At 34.3% G+C, this 25,929-nt stretch overlaps 1 protein-coding gene across 1 annotated transcript in view; it reads left to right on the top strand.

Moving 5' to 3' along the window:
- NDST4 (N-deacetylase/N-sulfotransferase (heparan glucosaminyl) 4) overlaps positions 1-25,929 on the top strand; it is a 300,692-nt gene that overhangs the window by 184,005 nt on the left and 90,758 nt on the right. The window contains exons 6-7 of the mRNA XM_011948380.1: positions 2,079-2,264; positions 4,306-4,434. Of these exons, the coding sequence (XP_011803770.1) occupies positions 2,079-2,264; positions 4,306-4,434 (315 nt within the window). The remainder of the gene's footprint in view (positions 1-2,078; positions 2,265-4,305; positions 4,435-25,929) is intronic.

The raw sequence follows: 25,929 nt of genomic DNA, 5'->3' as shown, positions 1-25,929 counted from the left end.
TACTTTTTGCTGATTTTATTTTTCATTGTTTTGTATCTAGGACACTCACATAATCTATCTAACCTTCTAGGCCCCAAATTTAGAGTAAAATTTATACAGTTGTAGAGAATGAGGACTAACAAAGTGATTACTAAAGACTATTAGGATTTGTACACTGTTGATTTTGTCACTTTTCACATTGTGGGACAAGTTTTATAAAACCTCAGTATGAATCACTTGAGAGAGTAAAAAGGAGAATAACAGGTTTGATTCCCTTTTCTTGTGAATCAGGAGCACCTCTCTAGGCACATTCATACAAATTCTATTTACCAGACAGAGGAGTTTGGACACGTTTGTCTCTAGATTTTTCTCATAAAGTACATCTCTGTCTCACACCCAATGCATCCATAAGCTTGCAACGTCATGGATGCTGGAGGATTGCTTATCCTCAAAACACATTGTGATCACTCATTGGGGAGCATGGAACAAACCTGAGAGAACTAAGGCTGTCCTAGTACATGTCCCCTAATGATATCAGGGTAACAACTGTTGCCCGTCCTCTCTGGTAGTTTCCAAGTACTTTTATTACTGGACTTTTCCAGCTTTGCCTTGTATTGGAAACACAAGTGCTAGGAGGAAGCATTTTTCTTCTGCCCAGATCAAGAAATGAAATTTTCCCCAGTGTCTAGCAAAAGACTCTAGCTCATTTTACAGCATTGATTTCATAATTCAGTCTTCTACAGAGTCATTTACTGTAATAGATGTTAGAAAACACCCATAGTCGTGAAGAAAGAGAGGTAACTTGGGCTGTACAATGAGGGTCATTACATGAGAGGAAGAATGTTGGAGACTTGTGAAAAATTTAGGGTTCATCTTCTGAGCTGAGTATAGCATATGACTAAGGCATTGTAGATATGTGATCCATTCACTATTTGCTTATTATACCAGACTGAATTCTTTTCCTATGCTGGGTACCATGTAATAGAAAATATAAATGGCAATTGTCAAGTCAACACTTTTGTGTTCTGTTTATTGATTCAATCAGCTTTCATATATGACTGTGCATTGTCATTTATAACCTCAATTGATGACATTGAATCCTACAAGGAGTCTTTTAAAGCAGATAAGCATTTAAAGGGAGGGATATAAAGAAGCAGAAATTAGAAAACTGCAGATCTATTTTATGTACCTAGCAATATAATCCCATTCTTTGACAATTTTTTTATATTCTTGTTTAAATTTATACTTGTTTTCTTTTAGAGTTGACAGTTTACCCAGGAATCTCATAGTAAAGTGTAGGTTTTATAAAAATAAATTGAGTTGTTTAGGTTCAAAACCAAGGAGAAAATCTTAACCTTTACCTTTTCTTTACCCTGGATGTCTAAAACATCACTGGATCTTGTATGGTGTTAATCTCTTGCCTTTGACTCTGACCATAAATGATTGAATTTAGTTACCTATCTTCACCTAATTGGCACCATAGAAGTAGTTTCCTAATGCATAGCCTTTATTCATTTTCTCCCCCTTACAGTTTATCTTACCATGTTGTCACTCAGAGCAGATCTTGGTCCTCCAGGCTCAGAGGGCTTCCTCATCTACCTTGTTGAAATCAAATTAATCCCAAATCCTTCAGTTTAAATGTAAAAGCTCACCACTTCATTATTCATACTTACCTTTCTGATTTTCTTCAACACCACACACACACATACACACACAACACACACACGTACACACGCATTCTATGCACTTTCATCCTTCATATTTGGGTGCTTCCTCAAATGACACCTTTCCCCACGCCCCGTATTTATCCAAGGAAAGGCTAATTTCACTTCTTATCTTCTCCCAAAACTTTACATATTCAAAATTTTAAATTAATCTCACCCACACACCACATGCCCAAAGTAATGACTATATCTGTTATGCCTTCAGAGTTCTATAAGATTATGAGCTGCTTGAAGATAAAACCTCTACCTTGCTGGATTTTTAAGTCTCAAATTTAGCATAGAGTTCAATGTATTCTAAATAGATGTTGGTGGAAATGATTTTCACTGAATTAATTGGCCATGTTCCATCATGATGTTGCTCTGGCTTTCTTTTAGGAACATGGAATACCAATCAACATGGGCTATGCTGTGGCCCCACATCACTCAGGGGTCTACCCGGTTCACATTCAGCTGTATGCAGCTTGGAAGAAGGTCTGGGGTATTCAAGTCACCAGCACTGAAGAATATCCACATCTGAAACCTGCCCGGTACAGAAAGGGCTTCATTCACAATAGCATCATGGTGAGCACAAAGGGCCATGTATATTACAAGATGTTATTATCTACATGTGGAATGAAAACAGAGGGCCCTTTCCACTAAGGATGTAACCTCAAACCTCTTTTACATGATTATCAGAAATGACCAACATATCTCAATGGTAAATGGTTATGCATTAACACATCTTTTGGCTATAGGCTTACTCCTAAGCTGTGGAGTGGCTTTGGCAAATCTAAAACAAGCTGAAACTAACAGGAATGAATTATGTATGGATTATCCACTGTAGTTTCAGTGTTGAAATTTTGCCTGGGGGTTCTGTACTTTTCCTAGGAAATTTCTCATTATCTATTTGGTTGGGTGGTTTTACTGAGAGTTTTACAGGCAGAGTAAGGCTCCATGGATCAAGAAAACACCTCTCCAGTTGTTATTCTATCAACAGACAGAATGTAACAAATAGCATCTGAGAGTTAAATTTATCCACTCAGTTTATTTTGGCTTTCAGACACTCGAAAGTATCTAAGAATACTGCTCTTTTTTCTTTTTGTTTTTGTTTTTGTCTTTTCCTTACATACTCCAAAAAGGGAGGTATGTGTTTTTCTTTTCAGATATAGTAATTGAAAAATCATAGGATGTAGGAATCCTATAAGCGACAATAAAACCAATTGGATTTTAGATGGCAATTTACAATCATTCATTGGTAAAATAATATATATTACTCACTTTCAGATAAAATAGACTATTTTAAAACAAGTATCCCTACTTCTAGTGACTTAGATGATGTTTTCATAATTAGTTGCCAAGATCAAAGCATTGGTTTACAAACTGTTCTCACTCATTTAAATATTTACACCTTCCTAATTCATTATTCATATTGCTATTAAATCCATCTATCATCTATCTATCTATCTATCTATCTATCTATCTATCTATCTATCTATCTATCTATCTATCTATCTATGATTTATTTTTCTATCTAACCACTATCTGTGAGTAAAGCAACTGCACATACACATATCTAACCAGAGCTGACACACAATATTTATTAGTTGTGAAGCTTTATTTTATTGTAAATTGGTACCAGAAGGCCTGAAGAAGCCTCAAATTTAAGAGAAGCTATTGGCAATGCAAATAGTGACATTGATGGCCATAGAAATTCAGAGGGTATAAACAGAATTACTTACATAATTTCAAATCATAGTGAAAATACCTAGGTTTCTCTTTAGCTTTCCTTTATCTTCTGTATCCAAAATATCACTGGATCTTGTATGGCATGAATTCCTTGCCTTGAATGACCATTCAACATATTATGAAATAAAAGCATTGTTTTTAACCAATATTATGTGCATTTATTTATGTTAAATTTAAGATTAACCCTTATGATAATTAAGCAAATAATTAAAAAAAAACAACTCTAGGCAATTAGATGCATTTGTCCATTAAATTACCAGTAGTTTGTTATTCAAAATATGGTTTTGGAATAAAATTACTTATTTGCTCTCTTTATTAAACATTCATATTTACAGAAGAAACAACCACAGAATATACCAGAAGTAATCACTAAATAATTTGACTACTATGTGATAAAATTTAAATTCAGAGTGTAGTGAAAACAAAGCCAGCGTGGAAGGGGTTATGAAAACCGATTGTTTGAATCTCAGAACTTGAATACCTTTACAATGCAGGACTTGATTTTAGAAGCAAGGAGAGTGATGGCCTAATGGCATGAAAGATGTAACCTTGGAGAATTTCCATCTTTGGATGAAATTAACCCTAAGAAGGCTTTGCGTTTTCCATAATCATTTAACATAACACAGGTGGTGGGTTAGATTTATAAAACCAACTGAAAATTATTTTACCTTTATTTTTTATGCCTTTGATATGCAAACTTCTTTAATATTTACAGAATTACACCAAACATCAACTTGTGATTATAATAAGATTTTGACTTTAGCAACCAAGAAAATCTAATAGGAAATTACAATTTGCAGATTCTAAAGTTATGAGATAGCGGTGAAGTTCCTAATTAAATCATGTCCGTGTGCTGTTTTTACCCTCTTTTACTCAGGTCCTCCCTCGACAGACTTGTGGGTTGTTCACTCACACTATTTTCTACAAAGAATATCCAGGAGGACCCCAAGAACTGGATAGAAGTATCAGAGGAGGTGAACTTTTTCTCACAATCCTTCTAAACCCAGTATGTATTCTATGCATGCATCTTACGATAAGATTAGCGTTTTCAAATGTGTTTTATTTTCCTGTCTTTTAAACTAAATAATATTTATTTTCTTTATTTACAGCGCATCTTACTGGTCATGCATTTAAATCTACATTAAAATACTTTTATTGATAACATTTGACTTTGGGGACTGATTTTTCAGTAGATTTGATTACAAAGTCAGGGTTTTTACTTTGTAATGTGGATAGTGAAAATGTATTTCTAGCAGTAAAAGAGTAGCGATGTTTTCCACTGTTATTTTTTTCAAGTTAGGTCTTTCAGCTTTATGAAGGTATAATTGACAAATAAAAAGTGTTTATTTTTACAGTACAACATGATGCTTTGTTATATGTAGACATTGTGAAATAATTAAATCAACCTAATTAACATACTATCATCTCTCATTCTTACTATTTTTGTAACAAGAACATTTAAAATATTTATTATCTTAGCAATTTTTAAGTATACAATATGTTATTATTAACTATTAATTTATTCATCCCATCTAACTGGAACTTTGCTCCCTTGCACGAAGTTTCCCCCAGCCACTGGCATCCTACTCTCTGGATCTATGAGTTCAACTTTTTTTCTTTTATTTTTGAGAAGGAGTCTCGCTCTGTAGCCCCGGCTGAAGTGCAGTGGCGAGATCTCGGCTCACGGCTAGCCCCGCCTCACGCCATTCTCCTGCCTCAGCCTCCCGAGTAGCTGGGACTACAGGCGCCGCCATCACGCCTCGCTAATTTTTTGTATTTTTACTGGAGACGGGGTTTTACCGTGTTAGCCAGGATGGTCACAATCTCCTGATCTCATGATCCGCCCGCCTTGGCCTCCCAAGAGTTCAACTTTTTTAGATCTTACATATAAGTGAGATCATGAAGTATTTGTCTTCCCGTGCCTGACTTACTCACTTTGCTATGTCCTCCTGGTTCATTTATGTTGTCACAAATGACAAGATTTGGTTCTTTTTTAAGGATGAATGATATTTTGTTTTATATATAGATACATACATGTGCCACATTTTATTTATTAATTCATCTGTCAATTGACACATAGATTGATCATATTTAGGCTATTGTGAATAATGCTGCAATGAACATGAGAATGCAGATGTGTCTTGAACACACTAATTTCATTTCCTTTGGCTACATTCCCAGGAAAGGGATTGTTGGATCATATGGTAGTTTTTAAGGACTCTCTATAGTATTTTCCATAATAGATGAAGTAATTTATATTTCTACCAACGGTGGTCAAATGTTCCCCTTTCTCCACATCTTCGCCAACTTTGTTATCTTCAATCTTTTTGATAATATTCATTTTAACAGGTGTGAGGTGATATTTCATTATGGTTTTAATTTGTCTTTCCCTGATGATGAATGATGTTAGGATTTTTTCATATACTTGTTGGTCATTTGTATGTCTTCCTTTGAAAAATATCTTTTCAAATATTTTGCCCATTTTTGAGGCAGGTTATTCCTTTTCTTACTATTGAGTTATTTGAGTTCCTGATATGTATTTTGGATATTAAGCATTTGCAGATATATGGTTTTAAATATTTTCTCTCATTCCATAGGTTGTCTTTTCAGTCTATTATTTATGTTTGTTGCTGTGCAAAAGCTTTTTAGTTAAGCTAAAAAAGCTTTTTTCTTAATGCGGTCCCATTTGTTTATTTTGCTTCTGTTGTCTGGGTTTTGGGATTTATATACCAAAAAAAAAAGAAGAAGAAGAAAAAGAAAAAATCAATGCCCAGTCCAATGTCAAAAACTTTTTTCCCTATACTTCCTTCTAATAGTTTTCCAGTTTCAGGTCTTTGACTTAAGCCTTTAGTCCATTTTGAGTTGATTTTTAAATATGGTGTGAGATAAAGGTCTAATTTTGTTCTTCTCTATGTGGATATTCAATTTTCCCAACACCTGTTTATTGAAGAGGCTGTTATTTCCTCATTCTGTGTTCTTGCAACCTTTGACAAAAATCAATTGACTGTAAGTGCATAGATTTATTTCTGGGCTGTTTGCTTTGTTTCAGTGGTCTTTATGTCACTCTTTATGTCAGTACCTTGCTGTTTTTATTACCATAGCTGTGTAGTATGGTTTGATGTTAGATAATATGATGTCTCCAGCTTTCTTCTTGTTTCTCAAGATTGCTTTGACTATTCTGGGTCTTTTGTGGTTCCGTAGAAATTTTAGAATTGTTTTTTATATTTCTGTGAAAAAGTCATTAATATTTTGACAAAAATTTCATTGAATTGGTAGATCATTGTGAGTAATATAGACATTTTAGCAATACTAATTCTTCCAATCCTAAGTATTTTTTTGATGCTATTGTAAATGGGATCCTTTTTTGTCTCTTTTTCAGATACCTTGTCAGTATACAGAAACTACTGATTTTTGTACGTTGATTTTGTATACTGCAACTTTACTGAATTTATTAGTTTAACAGTTTTTTCAAGGAATATTTAGAGTTTTCTATATAAAAGATCATGTCATCTGCAAACAGAAACAATTTAACTTTTTTCTTTTCCAATTTGGGTGTGTTTTTTTTTTTTTTTTTTCTCTTGCCCAGTTTTTCTGGCTAGAACTTTTATTATTATATTGAATAGAAGCAGTTGGGGCGAACATCCTTCTCTTGCTCCTGATCTTAGTAGAAAAGCTTTCAACTTTGCACAACTAAAGACGACATTAGCTGTGAGTCTGTAATATATGGCACTAATTGTGTTGTGATGCATTTTTATACCTAATTTGTTAAGCTTTTTATGATGAACGGATGTTGAATTTTGTTACATGCTTTTTCTGCTTCCATTGAGATGATCATATGATTTTTGTCATTCATTCATCTTATTAATGTGGCTTATCACATTTATAGATTTGCATATGTTGAAACATTTTTACATCCTAGGGATAAATCCCACTTGATTATGGTGTATTAACATTTTGATTTGCTATTGAATTTGGCTTGTTAGAATTTCATTGAGAATTTTTGTCTCTGTGTTTGTCAGAAATATTACCCTGTAATTTTCTTTTCCTATAGAGCCCTTAACTGGCTTTGATATCAGGGTAATGCTAGTCTCATGAAATGAGTTTGGGAGTGTACTCTCCTCTTAAATTTTTTGTAAGAGTTTGGGAAGGATTTGGTGTTAATTCTCTAATTTTTCTTTTTTTTTATTTTTGATAAAATACATCAATGACAACGTTAAGTCCTGAGCTTTTCCTTGCTAAGAGACCTTTAATTACAATTCATTCTCCTTACTCGTTATTGGTCTGTTCAGATTTCCTGTTTCTTCATGGTTCAATCTTGGTAGGTTGTATCTTTTTGGGAATTTATCTATTTCTTCTAGGTTAACCTGTTAGGTATATCATTGTTCATAGTAGTCTGTTATTGTCCTTTGCATTTCTGTGGTATTAGTTGTAATATCTCCTCTTTCTCATTTTATTTGAGTCTTCTGTCCTTTTCCCTTAGTCTTGCTAAATGCATGCTAATTTTATTTATCTTTTTGAAATTCCAGCTGTTAGTTTCATTGATCTTTTATATTTTTCTAATCTCTATTTTATTTATTTTTGCTGCAATACTTATTTTTTTCTTCTTTCTGCTGACTTTGGACTTATTTTGTTCTTCTTTGACTAGTTCCTTGAGATATAAAATTAAGCTTTTTATCTGATATCTTTCTTTTTTCTTAATGTAGGCATTTAGTGCTATTTCCCTCTTAGAGCTATTTCACAACTTCTTCACAAAACCAGTTGGTAAATTCTAGCACTGCTACAAATAAATTAGACTGCATCTCTAAATAATTTCTCTTATGATAGTCAGGAAAACCACATATTTTTAAGAAGCATGTGTTTAATATAATAATTAAATATTATATAATATCTCATTTGGCTTCTGTTTTTTAATTATAGTAATGAAATATTGATATGTGAATCTCTAGCCAAAAATTAAAAATCATAATTTTATCAGAGGAGACTGTTAGGCCCATAAGTTAAGTTTGCTTGTGGCTGGAGATCTCAGTAGGCACACTTACTTCAGTTTCTAAAAGTGGCCACAATATAAAGCTGAATTAAAACTAGACAGCTTTGTATTATCTTTGTATACTTGGATGATCTGAAGCTCATTTGTTTAAATCTTTGCTAATTTTTCTTAATCTAAAATAGAGAGCTTGACCCTTTTGTATGTGTGTCTTTTCATCTTTTATAGTTGTAATTTTATTTCCTGTTATAAATAGAGGTGCAATGGTACAGCAGTGTGGGAATCCCAACATTATATAATGTTGTGATTATTTCAGCTTTCTAATTTCTTCTCCTGCAATGATTCCATTTTTGAGGTCTTAGGAAAGCATGTCCTCACTCATGTCCCAGTATATACAGAAAATATGAAATAGTGAACCTTATGCTATGCCCACTTTGTTTCATGGAAGAAAGTCTTATACTTGAATAAAAAGATATACTTTGAAAAAAGCTATAGCTAAGTTGGCTATAGTAAAGATCTAGGTGTGTTTAAAATAAATTATATTAGATAATTCATATACACTATTTTAAATTCCTAAAAAAAAAACTCACATTGTATGAAAATAGAAACTTCTAAATTTGATGGGAAGATAGGAAAGTGAGGGCAAAAATGCTTTGTCGGGTTATGAGCAATTAAACTGTCTTTCCCTACAACTGCGTGACTATTAAAAACAAAACAAAACTAAACTAAACAAAAGGTCTGTTGGGTATAATGGCACCACACTTGGAACAGGAGCGTGGATGCTCTATGATCTTTAGCAAGAAACTTCATTTCTCAGAACTTGCTTGTACTTCTGAATAACAGGCTAGTTGAATTAATCCTCAGTGTACCTCAAAAGTATTCCTACCAAACCTATATCTGAGATATTTCAATTTTTGTGCATATTTCAAAATGGACATCTTTTGTATATATGTTTTTAAAAACATCAAGGATATTCTAAAATAATTTTTAACAACTGAGATGTAAATATTAATTAAAGCAAGTGGAAACCTCTCTCTTCATTCCTTTCCTTACTGAGAATTTAATCTCAGCAGAGGTAAGGGTCACTTCATCATACCCTTTTCATTCTGGGGCTACATTCATGACACATATCTTCCCTAGTCATGTCCTTAGGGTAAGTCAGTAATTTTCAGAACACTGGCCATTGCCTCCCATGGACCTCCTGTCCAGGTGTGATTGTTACTGGTGTTTATTACTTGAATGTTTGTCAGTAGAGACATAGATTATGCATCTGTTTTTAAATATTTTGAACCCAGTGCCCCTCATAGAGCCTAATTTGGAGATTTGAACTTAAAATAAATCTCAAGATTTTAAATAACATAAAAGACTATTTGGCTTCTAGTAGTTCCATGTTTACCACTTGTGAACTAACCAAACTATACTTAAGTTTTATAAACTTCACTTTTAAAAGCTTATCATTGCTACACAGATTTATTTTAATTTTAGGCAGAATAGGATAATGAAAGATGGGGAGTTTCAGGAGGCTTCTTCTATCCAGTCACAAACCATACTTGCTTTGTCATTGTAAATTGATGGTGAGCTCAAAATATGATACATAGATAAATGATAGAGACCAGGATAGACACAGCAGGAACAGACGGTCAAGAGGGTCAGTAGTATGGATAAGATAGCACATCCTAATATGGGATGAAGTATAGATCAAGCAAACAGTAGTCCATAAAGATGACTGTTTAAGGAACAATGTTGCTCAAACCAAGGCCTCTGTGTCGCCTCATGCAATCTGAGTAGATACTGCTCAGATCTCAAGGGAAACACTACAGGTAGCATCTGGTAGAGCCCAGGCCAAATGGAGCTTAATTCCCAGCCTGCATAGGCAGAAGTTATCAGATGCCTTAGCTGGGGATCTCCAGAGAAACAGACCCAATAGGATTTAGATAGATAAATAGATAGATAGATAGATAAATAGATAGATAGATAGATAGATAGATAGATAGAGACAGAGAGAGAGAGAGAGAGAGATTATAAAGAAGTGGCTCATGCAATTATGAGGGCTGTCAAGACCCAAGATCTGATATACAGTCAAGAAGCTGGGGAGACCCAGGAAAACTGATGGGACAGTTCCCGTCCAAATGCCAGCAGTCTCAAGACCCAATGAAAGCCAACATTGCAGTTTGAGTCCAAAGGCAGAGAAGAAAAAACAGTGTTCCAAAGTGAAGGTAGTCAAGCAGAAGGAAATTCCTTTTACTTAGCTTTTTTGTTCGTATCTTCAACAGCTTGAATGAAGTCTACCCACATTACAGAGGACAATCTGCTTTACCCAATACAAGGGTTGTGCACTGGACTAATTAAAATGTTATTCTCATCCAGAAACACCCTCATGGACACACCAAAATAAGGTCTGATCAAATATCTGGCCATTTCATGGTCTGGTGGTCAGGTTGACACGTAAGATTAACCATCACACCAGACGAGGAACTTAATGTGGGAGGCAGACTTGGAGTGAGTGAAAGAAAATGGGGAACACAAAGAAGGAAGAAGTGAATGAAAGAAAAGACAATTCACACTTGGTTTTTCTCCGTGTAAGTGTCTTCTCATAAACAGATAGGTGATGGGCTATGATTAACACTTACCTCACTAATGTTGAGAAAGTAAATATTACGGCTTCTTGATGATGAGTTACTATTTTAACTTTAAGGTTCCAACAAGCCTGGCAAGGAGGAAGCCAGGAATGGTATGAGGAAAGAAGTAACCAGAAAAAGAAAACAATAAGCCAGCCTTCTCTGTTCCATTCTTTTCTTCTAATCATCACTTAATTCTTTGTCAGAGTAAAGAATATTTTCATATCTTTCACCCAAACCATGCTGAAGAAAGAACTATAAGTTAATTAATTTGAAAATTAAAATTATTGATGTGAAATAATATGCTGACTCTGAAGAATATTTCTATTTAACAAAGCTGACTTTTAAATGGGGAGATCCATGAATACATTATTCTAGGTATCAAAGTCCCAGGGGAAATGTGTTTTTAGTGGGAAGTATTCAACATACCTGAAATCACCCAGATACTACCATTTTCTCTACCTACTTTCCCAGCTGACTCTCAGTGTGTAAAAATGATGTTTGTAGGAACTTGTAGGTAGAAGAGGTGATCAATAATGTTAGGATAAATTCTAAAACATAAAAGTCAATCTATACTAGATTTCCTTTTCAATTAATCATCTATACTTTAATCTTATAGAAATGCTATAGGCACAATGTATGACGTCTCTCTTGGGTGGTAATTTTGTCTGTGGATTTGAAAATGATTGATAGTTTTCTGTACTTAGTATTGTTGTTTTTGTATGTTTATCAGTGGATGAATAAGGACATACTAGCTTGACACAAAGCTGACAGTGAAAGTAAATACACCAGATTATGATATTAATATCTAGTTTGGGTTAGCATATTAGAATAAAAAAATCAAATCTAACAAGGTGAAATTTAAAAGGAAATAATGAAAAGCCTCTAGTCATTTTAAAATAAAATAATAATATAATCTCACCATAATATAAGGATAAATATTATATAAGGATAAATTCAATCTGTCAGAAAGTTGTGTGGGCTGCAATCATGACATATTAAGTTCCCTGTTGTTGAAGCTGTCCAAACAGAAATTTTGTAGAAATTGAAATCTGTTACTGAGCTTCTAATATCTCATCTTATACTAAGAATACGTGCTTTCTATGTTCTTATACAATTAAATCGTGGCTACATCTCTCTCACTATAAAACACACACACATACACAAATCGAGTTAATTTTAAATATTACAAGCATTGTAAATCTGGATCTAATCTATAATTATAAGGTCGGAGGAAATGGGGAAATGGTAGTTTGTCAACATATTTAATAATTAAAGGATGAGATAAAATTGTAAGATATCTAATGGTAGATATATTGAGGGAAGTAGAGAAAAAAAGACCTTCCCATTACTTGTATACTGAAATATAATTTCCAGATTTTGCAGGACCATTTTGAATTTTGATTAGTAATTACTGAATTCATATGTATGTAAGTATCCTATGAGGTTAATAAAAGCTGGAAAAAATATATGAAGGAATGTCCTGGAATTTCCCCCTCTAGAGTACTTTAAAATAGAATCAACAACTCTATAGTTCTTTCTTATCACCTTGGGAATTCATCTGCCTAAAGGAAGGAGACTGGATTAAATAACCTTGAAAAGTTTCACATTTTGTTTTTCTGGTTTATAACATCTACAACTTTGCTCTGCAGTCCAAAAGGCAAATGCCATAACAAAATCAGTATTGTTTCTTTCCTTCCTCAGCTTCCAGTTTGAGGATTCACATTATTTTGTGTTGGCCCTTTCTACAATACAACTGTATCTATTCTTTGTTCAAAAGTCTCTGATATTTTTTTCTTTCTGCATTTTCAACAGTTTTTTTTTTTTTTTTTTAATTTTGACTCTTACTGGCATTCAGAGATATATCTTGTTTTCATAGTTTGACACATTTCAAAACATGTCATTATTTTATAATCTACCATAAAACAAAATATGAGTTGGAATAAAGTTTTACATCTTGATTCACATATGAACTCTTGTTACTATTATGTATTATATTTTTTGATTCAGCCAACTACAAGGAATGGGGTTTCTTGATTTCCCTGGATGCCAAGTTGCTTTGCCCAAATGAGCCTAACAATTGAAAATTAAATGATCTGAGGGCCATTTGAATGGGATTTCAAAAGCATACTTTGACATCTGTCTATTTAACATTCAGATAACTCCCTCTTATTTTTCCTAGATTCTTAGCGTGCCTTCATCACATATTGATATTTTTCTGCACTGTTCCACACTTGTCAAATACTAACATGCATTTCCCTGGTGCCGAATCCTTCCTATATTTTCAAATAATCTTTGTTCAGACAGGAAGAAATATAATTTAATCATGTATGAGGTGAAACAGCTTACACCAGGTAGTCCACCATCATTCAAGTTGAGACACTACCCTATAAAATATGCAGCAACTGAAAATAGTCAAAACAGTCGGGAGTCTTATCAGATGGTTTCCACAATAAATATAAAAGCTTGAAATTAATATGTCCTACAGGATTTAATTTTTTCTACTCATTTTAATTTCATGCTACACAAAGAGCAATATAAAAATAGAATTTTCTGTTTTCTTGACAAATAGGTTTCAAGAGGCTCAGATTCTAGAATGCTCTAAAATAGCAGTTCAGGAGCCAGAAAAGTTATTACACTTTCCAAAATTCAAAGCAGTGCCTAGACTCACTAAACCTCACCTATTCTGTTGGCCACTTGCGAATTCAGGTGAACAAAAAATATGTGCCTGAAAGAGTGGTGTACTTGAAATTGACAGTAGAGTATAATGGAACTGCAATGATAAACTTCTCTGTGTGCTGTCTGCTGAACTTTCATACACCTAGTCTGGTTAATGAGCTTTCCTTCTCCGTGTATATCAATCTCTGAGTTCATGGAATCTAATAGCAGGTGCAGTACATTATGGATTAGTGCCGGCTCTTCAGATAGGTTAGAGAAAAGGCAGCTGTGAGGCACAGGATAACATCAACATAAAATAACCTGAAACCAACTTTGAGGAGTTCTGTTTAATGCTGAAATAATATAGAGCTGGATATGCAAGGTAATTTACAATAAACTATTTTATGTGCAGAGCAACAAAATAAAATGCAAGCAATATCCCAAGTCTGTAGCAGATTATAAAGAACTGATTACTGATATCAAGGTATCCAAGTATTCTTTGATGATTTTGGCTTTGATTTCCTATAAACTCTGTGGTTCAAAGAAAATTATGACAATGAGATAATATTCCACGGAGGGCAAAGCAATTATATGTTCCATCAAAATATACATCTTCATAAAATAGTATATTAATATTTCTAACTTGGAGACCTAGGAGATTTTCTACATGTGTTCCAGGAGGATTTATATTTTTCTTTATCTTTTTTACTGATACATAATAGATGTACATATTTTGGTGGTGTATATGTTAATTTAATGCAATCTGTATATTTTGGAAAGATTAAATCAATGTAATTGGGATATCCATTACCATAAATACTTGTCTTTTCTTTATACTAGCAACATTGGAATTATTCTTTTTGAGCTACTTTGAAATACATAAGAGGTAATGTAAACTATAGTCATCCTACTAATTTTTCAAGCACTAGATCTTACTTCTTCTATCAAACTGTATGTTTGTACCCTTTAATCAACCTCTCTTCATCCCCTAGCCCCTCTCCCGAACTCAAGTGTATTTATTTTTATAGAAATTATCTTCTAACTTTCCTACTATAGTGAAATCTACTTCTCAAGACAGGGACTTTGAAGCAATTAATGTTATTGGGAGCTCTGGGGCTTAGAGCTGGGGAGAACAGCCACCAACTGTGAGAGGAATGGACCCCTGTGGAGTATATAGATTGTGGAAAATTCTATTTCCACTCACTGAAAGACCTACAGTCACTTCCTTTTTTTCCTTTATCTTCTTTTTTTTATTTTTTTCTATCCTTAAAGATTTGCAGGACTAACTTTTACTAAAGGACATGAATCACCACTTCTGTAAGGGATTCACACTCACAGCAGGGATTTTGTAAAATCTGGAGTCAGCTAAGATCCATGGCCTCACAACATATGATATTATTCTTTCTGTTCACAATGAAAATCAGGATCAGAGTTAGCATAGAGATGTAGAGAATGTGGGCAAATTTTGTGTTTTTTCCCTACATTTTTAGTAGTAGTTTTGTTTCAATTTTCCACAATAGAATTTATTTAAAAATGAGTAGTTCAGAATGTGAAGTATGCCGTAAAAAATGACCAAAATATTTTGGTCCCCTAAACTTGAACTCTGTCTTCTCATGAAATAAGAGATTTATTTTACTGTGTAGATATATCTCTTTCTAATACAATATTTGCTACAGGTTCTGATGGAATACAATTTGCATTGCTGTGTATTTCCAGAACATGAAAAAATCCATAAGATTGCATTTTTTTTTCCAATTTTGTTTCCACAGAAAAATAAATGAAAGCTGCAATATTTTATTAGGGCAGTCTTTTCCATCTAGTATAACTGGCTACTTTAGTTTTCCCAAAGTTTGGAATGAAGGATAGTAAAATAGCTCTTTAGCATAAATAAACTTTCAACAGCAAAATCACAGTCTCCTGTTTATGTGGATGTTAGTCAGTAAATAAAACGTTTTTTCTCTGTATTTTGGGGCATGCAATATGTAAATATGAGGTACATAATGCTCTTCACATTTGGGGACAGTTTGCAAGCATTATCAGTGAATTCATAATAAGAAAAAAAGAAAAGAAAACACTCCTTGTATCAGTGTTTATATGACTAATGAGTTGGTGAGAAAGTAGAAGAAGTTGGTTAGTCTACAAAATTAAATTCGGAAATGTGTACTTTTTTGGTTTGTTCTTTTTGGTTTGTTTGTGAGGTTTCACTCTACTGAAGAGTTCAAAATTCTGGATTCTATTATCTATTTTACAAATTTTATAACACCTAAATATCACAATATGTCTTGTTTCTTTTCCTTAATATTTATTTTTTTAAGTACAGTGAATGAGAAAGAGTCTTTTTGGATCACTTTAACTTATTTCACTTTGTTTGTTCCTATTTTATGTCCCTCTGGTTATTCCTCAGAGTTAGATACAGTGAAAATAAAAATACAAACTGTTTTCTAAAACATGTTGACATTTTCCTATTTTTATATTTGAGGAAAGCAAATACTTCTAACTTAGCTTTTCCCTGAGTGGCTTATATGCAGATATGATATGGAGTATTTATGTAAATGCTAAATAATGGTGATTTGGAGTTTCATTTGACACGTCAGGGCTTATTCTGTATCAGAAGGCCTTGTATGTATAGCTTCTTATGCCTACAGTACCTTTCTATTAATATCTCTACTACTCTCACTTTAACCTCACTATTTATCTATCAAATTTCGTCTCTGCTTTCTCTTTCTCATCCCCTGAGCGTGCTCATGGGTTTGGGTCAGATTTCATGGCTGTTTACACAGATAGAGTCATATGCATAATACAGCTCATGGTGGTACCTGGTTAGTGACTATCTTCTTCACCTCTACTATATGTATCCCTAGGCATAGAGTATGGGCTCAATAGGTTGAATAAATTAACAAATGAAAATTATGCCATAACTGCATATGTCTACCACATGCCCTTTTGTTACCACTACAGAATGGATCTGAGTCACATGGCACTGAAGTGTGTTTGCAGTGGTAAATCTATACAGGTCTCCAGAAACCTCAATTGTTGTCTCCTCATAAGAAAGAATTCAACCAAGGGGCGTAAGGGTGAGTGATGGACTGAGACAAGCTTCAGAGCAGGAGTGAAAGTTTATTAAAAAGCTTTAGAGCAGGAAGAAAAGGAAGTAAATTACACTTGGATGAGGGCTAAGCTGACAACGTAAGAGATCAGTGCGTGGTTTGACCTCTGACGTGGGGTCTTATACGTTGACATGCTTCTGGGGTTGTGTTATTTCTCCCCTGATTTTTCCATTGGGGGAGGCTGTCCACATACACAGTGGCCGGCCGACATTTGGAAGCTGAGCATGCACGGTGTGTTTACTAAAGCTGTCTGCATGCTCACTTGAGGTGTTCTATTACTAGTCAAGAGTTTCTAGAGGAAGATCACATACCAGTTAAACCCTGCCATTTTGCCTCTTAATGTGCATGCTTGAGCCTGCTCGCTCCACTACTGAGATCTTATCAGGAAGCTGCTGATCACCAGTTTCAAGTGTTTTGATATGTCAGGAGACTGCCTTTCCCTGGCACTACTGCGACCGATTATTATTTTAGAGAGACAGTTAACAACCGCCTGACCATCACCGGATGGTGGCCAAACATTTCTGGTGGCTTGAAGGCGGTGTGGGGCGGTGGGGTCTCCTGCCCTGCCTGTGTCTGACTAACTACCAACACTTTTGCATGAGTTGTTAATGTTGTGTCAGAAAAAAAAGGGAAATGAGAGAACAGGGGAGAGGAGTCAGGAGAAGAGGAGGAGAGAAAAGGAAGAAAATGATAAAAAGGGACAGCAGGGGAGTGAGTCGAGGGGAGCGGAGAAAAAGGGAAATGAAGGGGGAAAAAGAAAATAGGAAGTTTATTCTTGCCTCTTTCATGAAATCAAACAGGCAGCAGGAATGTTAGTGCATCATCTGATAACCCAAACTCAGAAAACCTTGTTTTATTTTATTTTTTTCTAGTTTACTAAGTAGCAAAGAATAAGTCATCTAATTTCCTTGGGCTTCAGAATATGTCTGTAAAATGAGAGAAATAAATGTTGCTTCTCTTACTGTTTTACACAAACAGTACATGATGTGATAAAAAGCAAGCGATTTTATTTTTTAGAGAAAATATAAATAATTTGGTTACAATTGTTATTTGAAATGTCATTTTTATCATCAAATGATATTTGAGGCGTATTAGAAGCCCATGGGCGCTGGGTTTATTTACAGCTTGAATTTTGCTTGATTGTTTCTCGCTGCTTGAACACATAAATCATGTGATAAAGACATCCTCTATTGCAAAGGCTTTTAGTTCATTACATGTTTTGCTTCCGAAACTATTCTTGTGGTATCAGTTTATTATGCTTTCTGAGCTATTTTTAAGTGATAACATTTACATCGTTATTTTTTATTCCAGTGAAACAAATGGAGCCATTGAACACAATGCTTGCTTGGTTGGTCAAAACAAATTTTTTTCCTTTGATTTTGTTCTCTACTAAAATACCTCAGATGTTTTTGGCAAAGGTTTTTGTTTCAGTTGGTAGTGTTGCTGGTTTTAAGGTCTTTTAATTTTTGTATTAATCGATACATTTTTGGAAACAATAAGTTCTTTGTTTATCGTCAATACAGACTGTTGCAGAAGTTTAGCTTGAATGAGGAATACATAGAATTATGGCAACCTCTGTGTTTGGTAAACATATATTAATGATATGAAAACTTAAAGCCCTTACTAGTTGTTAATTTTTACAAATAATTTAGACGGCTGAGATGAATTTAATATAAATAAGAAATTCAACCCCAGAAATCAAATAGAAAACTTTAGACTGGGTTTCATCACCCATCACTAGCAGAAAGGATACTCTTCATGTCTGCAGTTATTGATCCTATAGATCTGTCTCCATTGAACTTCACACCTAACAGAACAGTCAGTGTTCAATTACCTCTCTGTGAGAGCATTAACTAAAACTAGAGAAACAGCCTAGATATTTAGAAGTAAAGAAAAGGTCATGTTCTTGTAAATGGAAAGTTCGTGATGACTGCTAGCCTCCTCTAGCACTGTATGGAAATTACCAGCTTAAACAATGTAAAAGATAAGATTCCAAGCATGAAGTGTTTCCTTGATTTATAGTTGTCACTTGTAACACAATTTAAGATATTCAATAATGCCATTCAAAGTATAAAGTGTAAGTAACAGAATCTTGCTCCTTTTTGAAGCTGTTATTATATCCACTTAAACTCTCTTTCACACACAGGTACACATTCAAATCAAATGTGAATAAAAGATGTGACTTGAAAATTGCCATCCTCCTGCAATTTCTTTTTAGAAGTCCATTCTGCAATGTACTTGCTCAAGCAATCAAATCTATACAGACAGAGCTTCCTACATGGGCTGAGATGTTCTGCTCACATACACAGCATTTGGGAATTATGAGCTATTGAGAAAAATAAAAAAGAAATTAAATATATTCCATTGCCCCAAATTTAATGCAGCTTTTACCAAATCTTCTGCTGAATGCATCTTGAATATATATATTTGTCAACATATATTTATACATAATTGTTTATAATGACTGTGAATATTTACTGTTTAAAGTTTTGAAAAAGAAGCCCATCAGTGCCATGATAGTAACTTGCAGTGTGCAGTCATTGGCTCAATCATTATGGTTTTGTAAATGACTTTCTAGAGGGTGGGTGACTTCCCAGTAATATCAAGAGATATTCCTTTCACCAGTGTGTAACTATAGTAGGTTCTATTATATATCTGATGAATGAATAAATTCATCAGTAAGTACTGTCAACTCTCCTTCCAAATTATATCCCAATTATTTTCTCTCCATCTCTGCAACAACCCTGCAAGACAAGGCATCTGTTATCTCTCTTCCAGAAAAATTGCTGTCTCTATGGCCACATAGAATCCATTATCCCTAGAGCAGTTAAAATGTTATCATTAAACGTAAAATAGAGCATGCCACAGCCATTCTTAACGTCTTCCAGTGCTTTCTCATTTAATCTTAAAATTAACTTCAAACTCTGGACCATGACCTGGCCCTCTGCCACCCTCTCTGCATTTACCAAGTTCCACTCTGACCTTCTCTTGCTGCACTATAACCACACCATCCTTCTTTCCATACAGGCCTTCATACATGCCGGGATTGTTTGTCCCTCAGGGCTTTTGTGCTACCATTAATTTCTTGAAACAAGTTGCTTCCAGGAATTGGGAAGCCTGATTTCTTCTGCCTTTCATGCCTCAGGTCAAAAGTTATCTTCTCAGAGAAGGGTTGCCGACTTTTTCCAGTCACTCTCTATCACTAACTTGTCTTATTTTTTCATAGCATTTACCACTCTCTAAAGTTATTTATGTGTTTGTCATCTGTCTCCCTTGCCTACTTTTATATCACCAACAATCCACTCCACATTAGCTCAGCAAGCCCAGCCACATTTTTATTGCTGTGGGAAATTCAGGGAGGAGACTGATGGCATAGAAATTGATTTGAATGTTAACCACTGTATGTTGTTGGATAAATATCTTCGTGAGCATTAGAAGTAATCTTTAGCTAAGATTTTAAATTTTTAATGTGCAAATGAGATCAATTCTGTATTGATCATTTTTTTGTTTTGTTTTGGCATACACAGCTAACTCTACAATTTTTATGGAAACAGCATATACCTGAAGTATTTGTTAACAAAAGACCATGATATCTACCGGAGGAAGAATGGAGAATTTTATTTTCCAAAAAAAAAAATACAAAAAAAAAAAAACCCCAAAAACAATCTGCAGATTGGGGATGCACAGTCTTTGGTAAAAGTTAAATTGTGCTCTCCAAAGAACAAAGTGAGAGTCTGGCTTAAATAGAGAAAGTGCTCACCTATGTTCTCAATCAGGTCCTTTTATGCAAATGAAGACTCCAAACTTGTTCATCTCTGATTGGTCAAAATAGTTGATCTCTGACTGGGGGATTTCCAAGCCCATGCCAGAAGTCTCTGTCAGATGTTTCTTTCAAATGATCAGGGGAGGGGTGGGACAGGTTTCCAGCTGCAGTTTATATTGTCAATGACAACAGGAACTTGTTTGGTTTGGTTCTAGAAAGGGAGGTCGTGACACACTTTTACAACATCTTTCTGAGAGCACAGTACATGATTCCTCCTTCACCCAGCATCGCAGCCCAATTCTGTTGTAACTTTGAGCACCTCAGATAGCCGTGAGGAGCCCATTTTGTCTGTCAGCCAGGGACATATTTTAATATTTCTTATAAGGTTTGCACAAGTTTGTCTTAAAGAAAAATTTTATTTTACCTTTTCAAAATAATTATAGTAAGATCTGTCTAACATTAAGAAAAGATACCTTGTAATCATTTTCTAAGAAACATATATCTAAAACTGGAATATGACAGCAAAATTCCTGTGATATCCAAAGCCATCTTCAGTATCCACTCAAGTACTGACATGATTATTTTTAATATAATAAATCTCTCTTTGTTCTGATTATTCATAAATGGCATTTATTGTGCTTACCTTATTTAATCTTCCAAATGCTTTCTATGTATTAACTCACTTGAGCCTCCCATCAACCATGTAAAGTTGAGACTATTATTGTTTTTATTTTCTGGATGAGGAAACTATTCAGAGAAATTAACTAATGAATTCAGTACCACAGAGCTTGTGAGTAGCAGAGCTACAGTGTGAATGACAGTATGTATGTGTTTGGCAGTGGAAATGCACCCCTGCACTCCCTTTCTGTGGTTTTATGCTTTTATTTTTGACAGCACTAACCATCTCTCTATTTTTTTCTGAGTCATATATTTTATTTTATTTTTTTAGAGACAGGGTCTCACTATGTTGCCTAGCCTGGACTTGAACTCTTGGGCTCAAGCAATCCTCCAACCCTCCCATCTCAGCCTCTGTAGATGCATGAAAGTCGAGTTCCAAAGTCCCTATTCTTTGATCAATACAGTATGCTGTCTCTTTAAGGCCCACTACTATCAAAATTCTAATATAACTTGGAGATATATGTCTTTTTGAGGGAGAGGAATTTTAGCAGCAATAACTAGACTCCATCAACTTCCAAGGTTGAACGCATTTCTGTAATTGCAGAGGTATACAGTTGGCCTTCTGTATGTGAGTACCACATTCATACATTCAACCAATCTCAGATCAAAAATGTTCAGTAAAACAAAAACATATGTGCTGAATATATAAACTCTTTTGTTCTTGCCATTTTTCTCTGAACCATACGAATATAATAACTATTTACATAGAACTTTCATTGTATTAGGTATTATAAATAATCTAGAGATGATTTGAAGTGTATGGGAGGATACACATAGGTTGTATGCAAATACTAAATGATTTTATCTGAGGGACTTGAGCGTCCATAAAGTTTGGCATTTGCAGGGAGTCCTGGAAACAACTCCCCACAGATATCAAGGGACAACTATATATACCTTTCAGAATTCCGTGTTCACTTCACAGCAACAGGTTATTTGATTCACTCATTAAACATTTATTAAAGATTTATAGTGTTCCAGAGAAATTATAAAAAAACTAATGGTACAGTTCTTATGGACTGTGGGAGAAAAAAAAAATCCAACAGAAAATTTAGGTAAGATTTGCTGAAGACAGGCACTGTGGCAAGCACCTGTAAAGGCTGAGGTGGGAGGGTGGGAGAGTTACTTGAGCCCAAGAGTTCAAGTCCAGGCTGGGCAACATGGTGAGACCATGTCTCTAAAAAGAATAAAAAATATAACTTAGAAAAAAATAGAAAGATGCTTAGTGCTGTCAGAAAAAAAGTGCATTTCCACTGCCACACACAGACACACACACACACACACACACACACACACTGCCTACCCAATGTGGCATCTGAACCAGACAGAGTACTTAAAATTTTTACTTTAATTGAAGAGGAATATTGTTTCATGCTGAGAGGAAGCTAGTGAGCTACTAAGCTAGAAGCATATATGGAAAAGACTATAGAAAGAACATATAATAAAAGGAGATAGAGGTAAGGATGAAAGGAGAGAAAGAGGCCGGAAGAGAACGTGGTTCTACTTTGGGCAGGTTTTTATGGATCACGTGTGGGGGCACTTACGTAAGGGAATGACATGATACTCAGGTTTACAACAAAAGTTAATGTTCATATTCTTAATATTCAAGCTGTTCTATTGAAATGGTGACCTTTGAGGAAGGATAGTTTTCCTTTCACCAAACCATGAGAGTGGCTCAGCCCCATGCTAGAACTTTCCAAAAACTGTCCTCATCTGAAAGAACATGAGGGTAAATATTGATACTCCATTACTCACAAATGAAATGGTGACGTGAGACCCACAGGTTGTGCCATTTCTTCGTCCTAGGCTGTGTTCAAAACCAAAGATCTCAGGACTTCTTGAAAAGACATTTGTCTTTTCAAACTGATTTTAAAACTGTGTAACAAATGGGAATATTGCGATTTTAAATGGGTGGACTTTGCATTTTTTCCTTCCTTCTTTCTTTTTATCCTTTTTGCTCTCCCACCCTCTTCCTTCCCTTCCCTCTCCCCTTCTCCTTCTCCTCCACTGCCTCCTCCTTCTTCTTTTCTGTTTACTAAGCAACTTCAGCTCGTTGCTTCTAGAATCATTATACTATTAGACTATAATAAAATAATATAGTAGTATTACACTGTCCACTGACTTTTAATGGCATTTATAATAAAAGTGATAGATTTCAATTAACAACCAATGAGGTAGATTTTAAAAATGAACTTGTATTTAGAAAAGCACACAGGATTTACATTAGTTTACTTAGTGTCTTTAATGAAGTGAAGTGTTTTCTGTGTTAAAGAAAAAACAGAAAGGTAACTATTGTTAAGACTTTGTCGCTGCCCAATAAAAAAAACCTTTCAATATAATTTTATTCATGAAAATTACTATAACTCTTTGCACATTTTGACTGTTAACAAGATTATTATTAAAAAGGAATGAATTTAACATAAAGCATATTTATCTTAACTTCTAATTTGACTTTATTAACCTTTTTACATCCTACCTGGTGTAAGTGGGGGGATAATAGTGAACTGTGAAGAAATAAAATCAAATTCAAGTACAGCAAGTTCACTGGCCCCATATGGCATTGGACAATCTTTCCAGGCTTCCTTTTGATTATTTGATAGCTTGATGGTTTTGTTCTTAGCCTGAAGACCAGAGACGCCACAGAACGAACTGACTGTTTGTGATTACTGGAGAACCCCTGAGAACAGAGTGAGGTTGGCGACAACATTTGAATTCAGGAATCTTATCAACTCTGCAGGGTTTTGTTTTTATTTATTCACATCTAGCACCTCTGCTAAGCAATCTGCTGTATTTAATTTTTTTCTTCTTGTTTTAATTAGTTAAAAATAGTGCCAGTTTAATATTTTAAGGAGAAGTAAAGATCAGATATTGAATAATAAAAAAAGAATTATAGGAACAGACATTAAAAGATGCCCCACTTCCACCTACCACTGTTTTGAGTCCAAATTACCTATTCTCTGCCTGACAACAACACAAGTAAAAAGAAGTTAATGAAACATTAAAGGAAAACAAGCAACTGCTCTTGCCTTTAAAAAAAAAAAAACAGTCATCAAAAGCATGGACTGGAAATTCAGGTACTTCCCATCTCCATTTCCTTCTACCTCAGCTTTAACATAAGCAAAAACAAAACTTGAATTTAGGCCAATGCCATGACGTTTTGAAATTTCAGGGAACTCTTGAAAAAGCAGAACTGATTCTGAAAAAAAGTATCATTACCTCACTAAACAATAAAATGTTCCCCACAGTCTACACACAGTCCCTAGCTTGTAGTTAATGCATTCATAGGCATTAAGACATGTTTACTATTTCTTCTCCTATGGGTAATGCAAACTAAAACTTCTTTCTAATGCAGTAATATCCTACATTGCTTTTTAATTTTATATTTTAATTTTTGTTGGTACACCGTAGGTATATATATTTATGGCATATGTGAGATGTTTTGATACAGGGATGCAAAGCATAATAATCACATAGTGTAAAATAGGGTATCTATCCTCTCATTTATCCCTGTGTTACAATCCAACTATACTCTTTTAGTTATTTAAAAATGTACAATTAAATTATTATTGACCATAGTCACCCTGTTGTGCTATCACACAGTAGGTCTTATTTATTTTTCTATTTTTTTGTACGCGTTAATCATCCCCACCTCCCCACAATGCCCTGATACCCTTCCCAGCTTCTGGTAACCTTCCTTCTACTCTCTATCTCCATGAGCTCAATTGTTTAGATTTTTAGACCCCACAAGTAAGTGAGAACTGAGATGTTTGTTTTTCTGTGCCTAGCTTATTTCATCCATGTTGTTGCAAATGACAAGATCTTACTCTGTTTATATGGCTTAATAGTTCTTTATTGTGAAAGTAGATTTTCTGTATCCATTCATCTGTTACTGTTCACAGTGGCCAAAACTTGGAAGCAGCCAACACTTTTTAACATATCAATAAAAATAATTTTGAACAAGTATCCACAAAATGTTCACAAATGCTTATTTATGTATAAATTAAATGCATTCCTACTATACCAGTGCATTACTATGTCGTATGTGTTTATACTGAAGTGCAAAATAAATAGAAATAAAAGTGCTTTTTGTTTTTGTTTTTTTTTTCTTGGAGATAGGTTTATTAACCCACAAGGGTTTTTGCATACCATTCTGGGGACCAACACTGTAGTAGAGTGAAAAGTTGATTAACAGATAGAAAAAATATTCTTAAATATGCCCAAGAAATTAAACAAGTTATTAAAATCTCTTCTTTAAAAACCAAAGAAATTGATTATATCAATGATCTCATTCTGAAAAACAAAGTTCATTTTTTCTCTAGGCCAGTGTTTTTCAAAATATGGCAGCTAATCTCTATTAGGATCACCCAAATCAAAATGTTGAAGTCTAGATATTTCTGCAAATCGTAAGTCAACATTTTAAGACATTTTATTTTATATACTAAAATTTGAGAAGCACCACTATAGGCAAAAATAACTATTGTTGAAAATTTTAGAAAGTTGTATTTTCCTGTCCTGTTATCTTCCAAATGTACATAGCTTACAATCAAAAACTTTTCTTTTTTTTTATTATACTTTAAGTTCTAGGGTACATGTGCATGATGTGCTGGTTTGTTACATATGTATACTTGTGCCATGTTGGTGTGCTGCACCCATCAACTCGTCAGCACCCATCAACTCGTCATTTACATCAGGTATA

This window comes from Colobus angolensis, unplaced genomic scaffold, assembly GCF_000951035.1.
Source record: "Colobus angolensis palliatus isolate OR3802 unplaced genomic scaffold, Cang.pa_1.0 Scaffold279, whole genome shotgun sequence".
NCBI classification, from domain to species: domain Eukaryota; kingdom Metazoa; phylum Chordata; class Mammalia; order Primates; family Cercopithecidae; genus Colobus; species Colobus angolensis.
The sequence above is the reverse complement of the archived record's forward strand: the minus strand, read 5'-3'. Positions and strand labels throughout refer to the sequence as shown.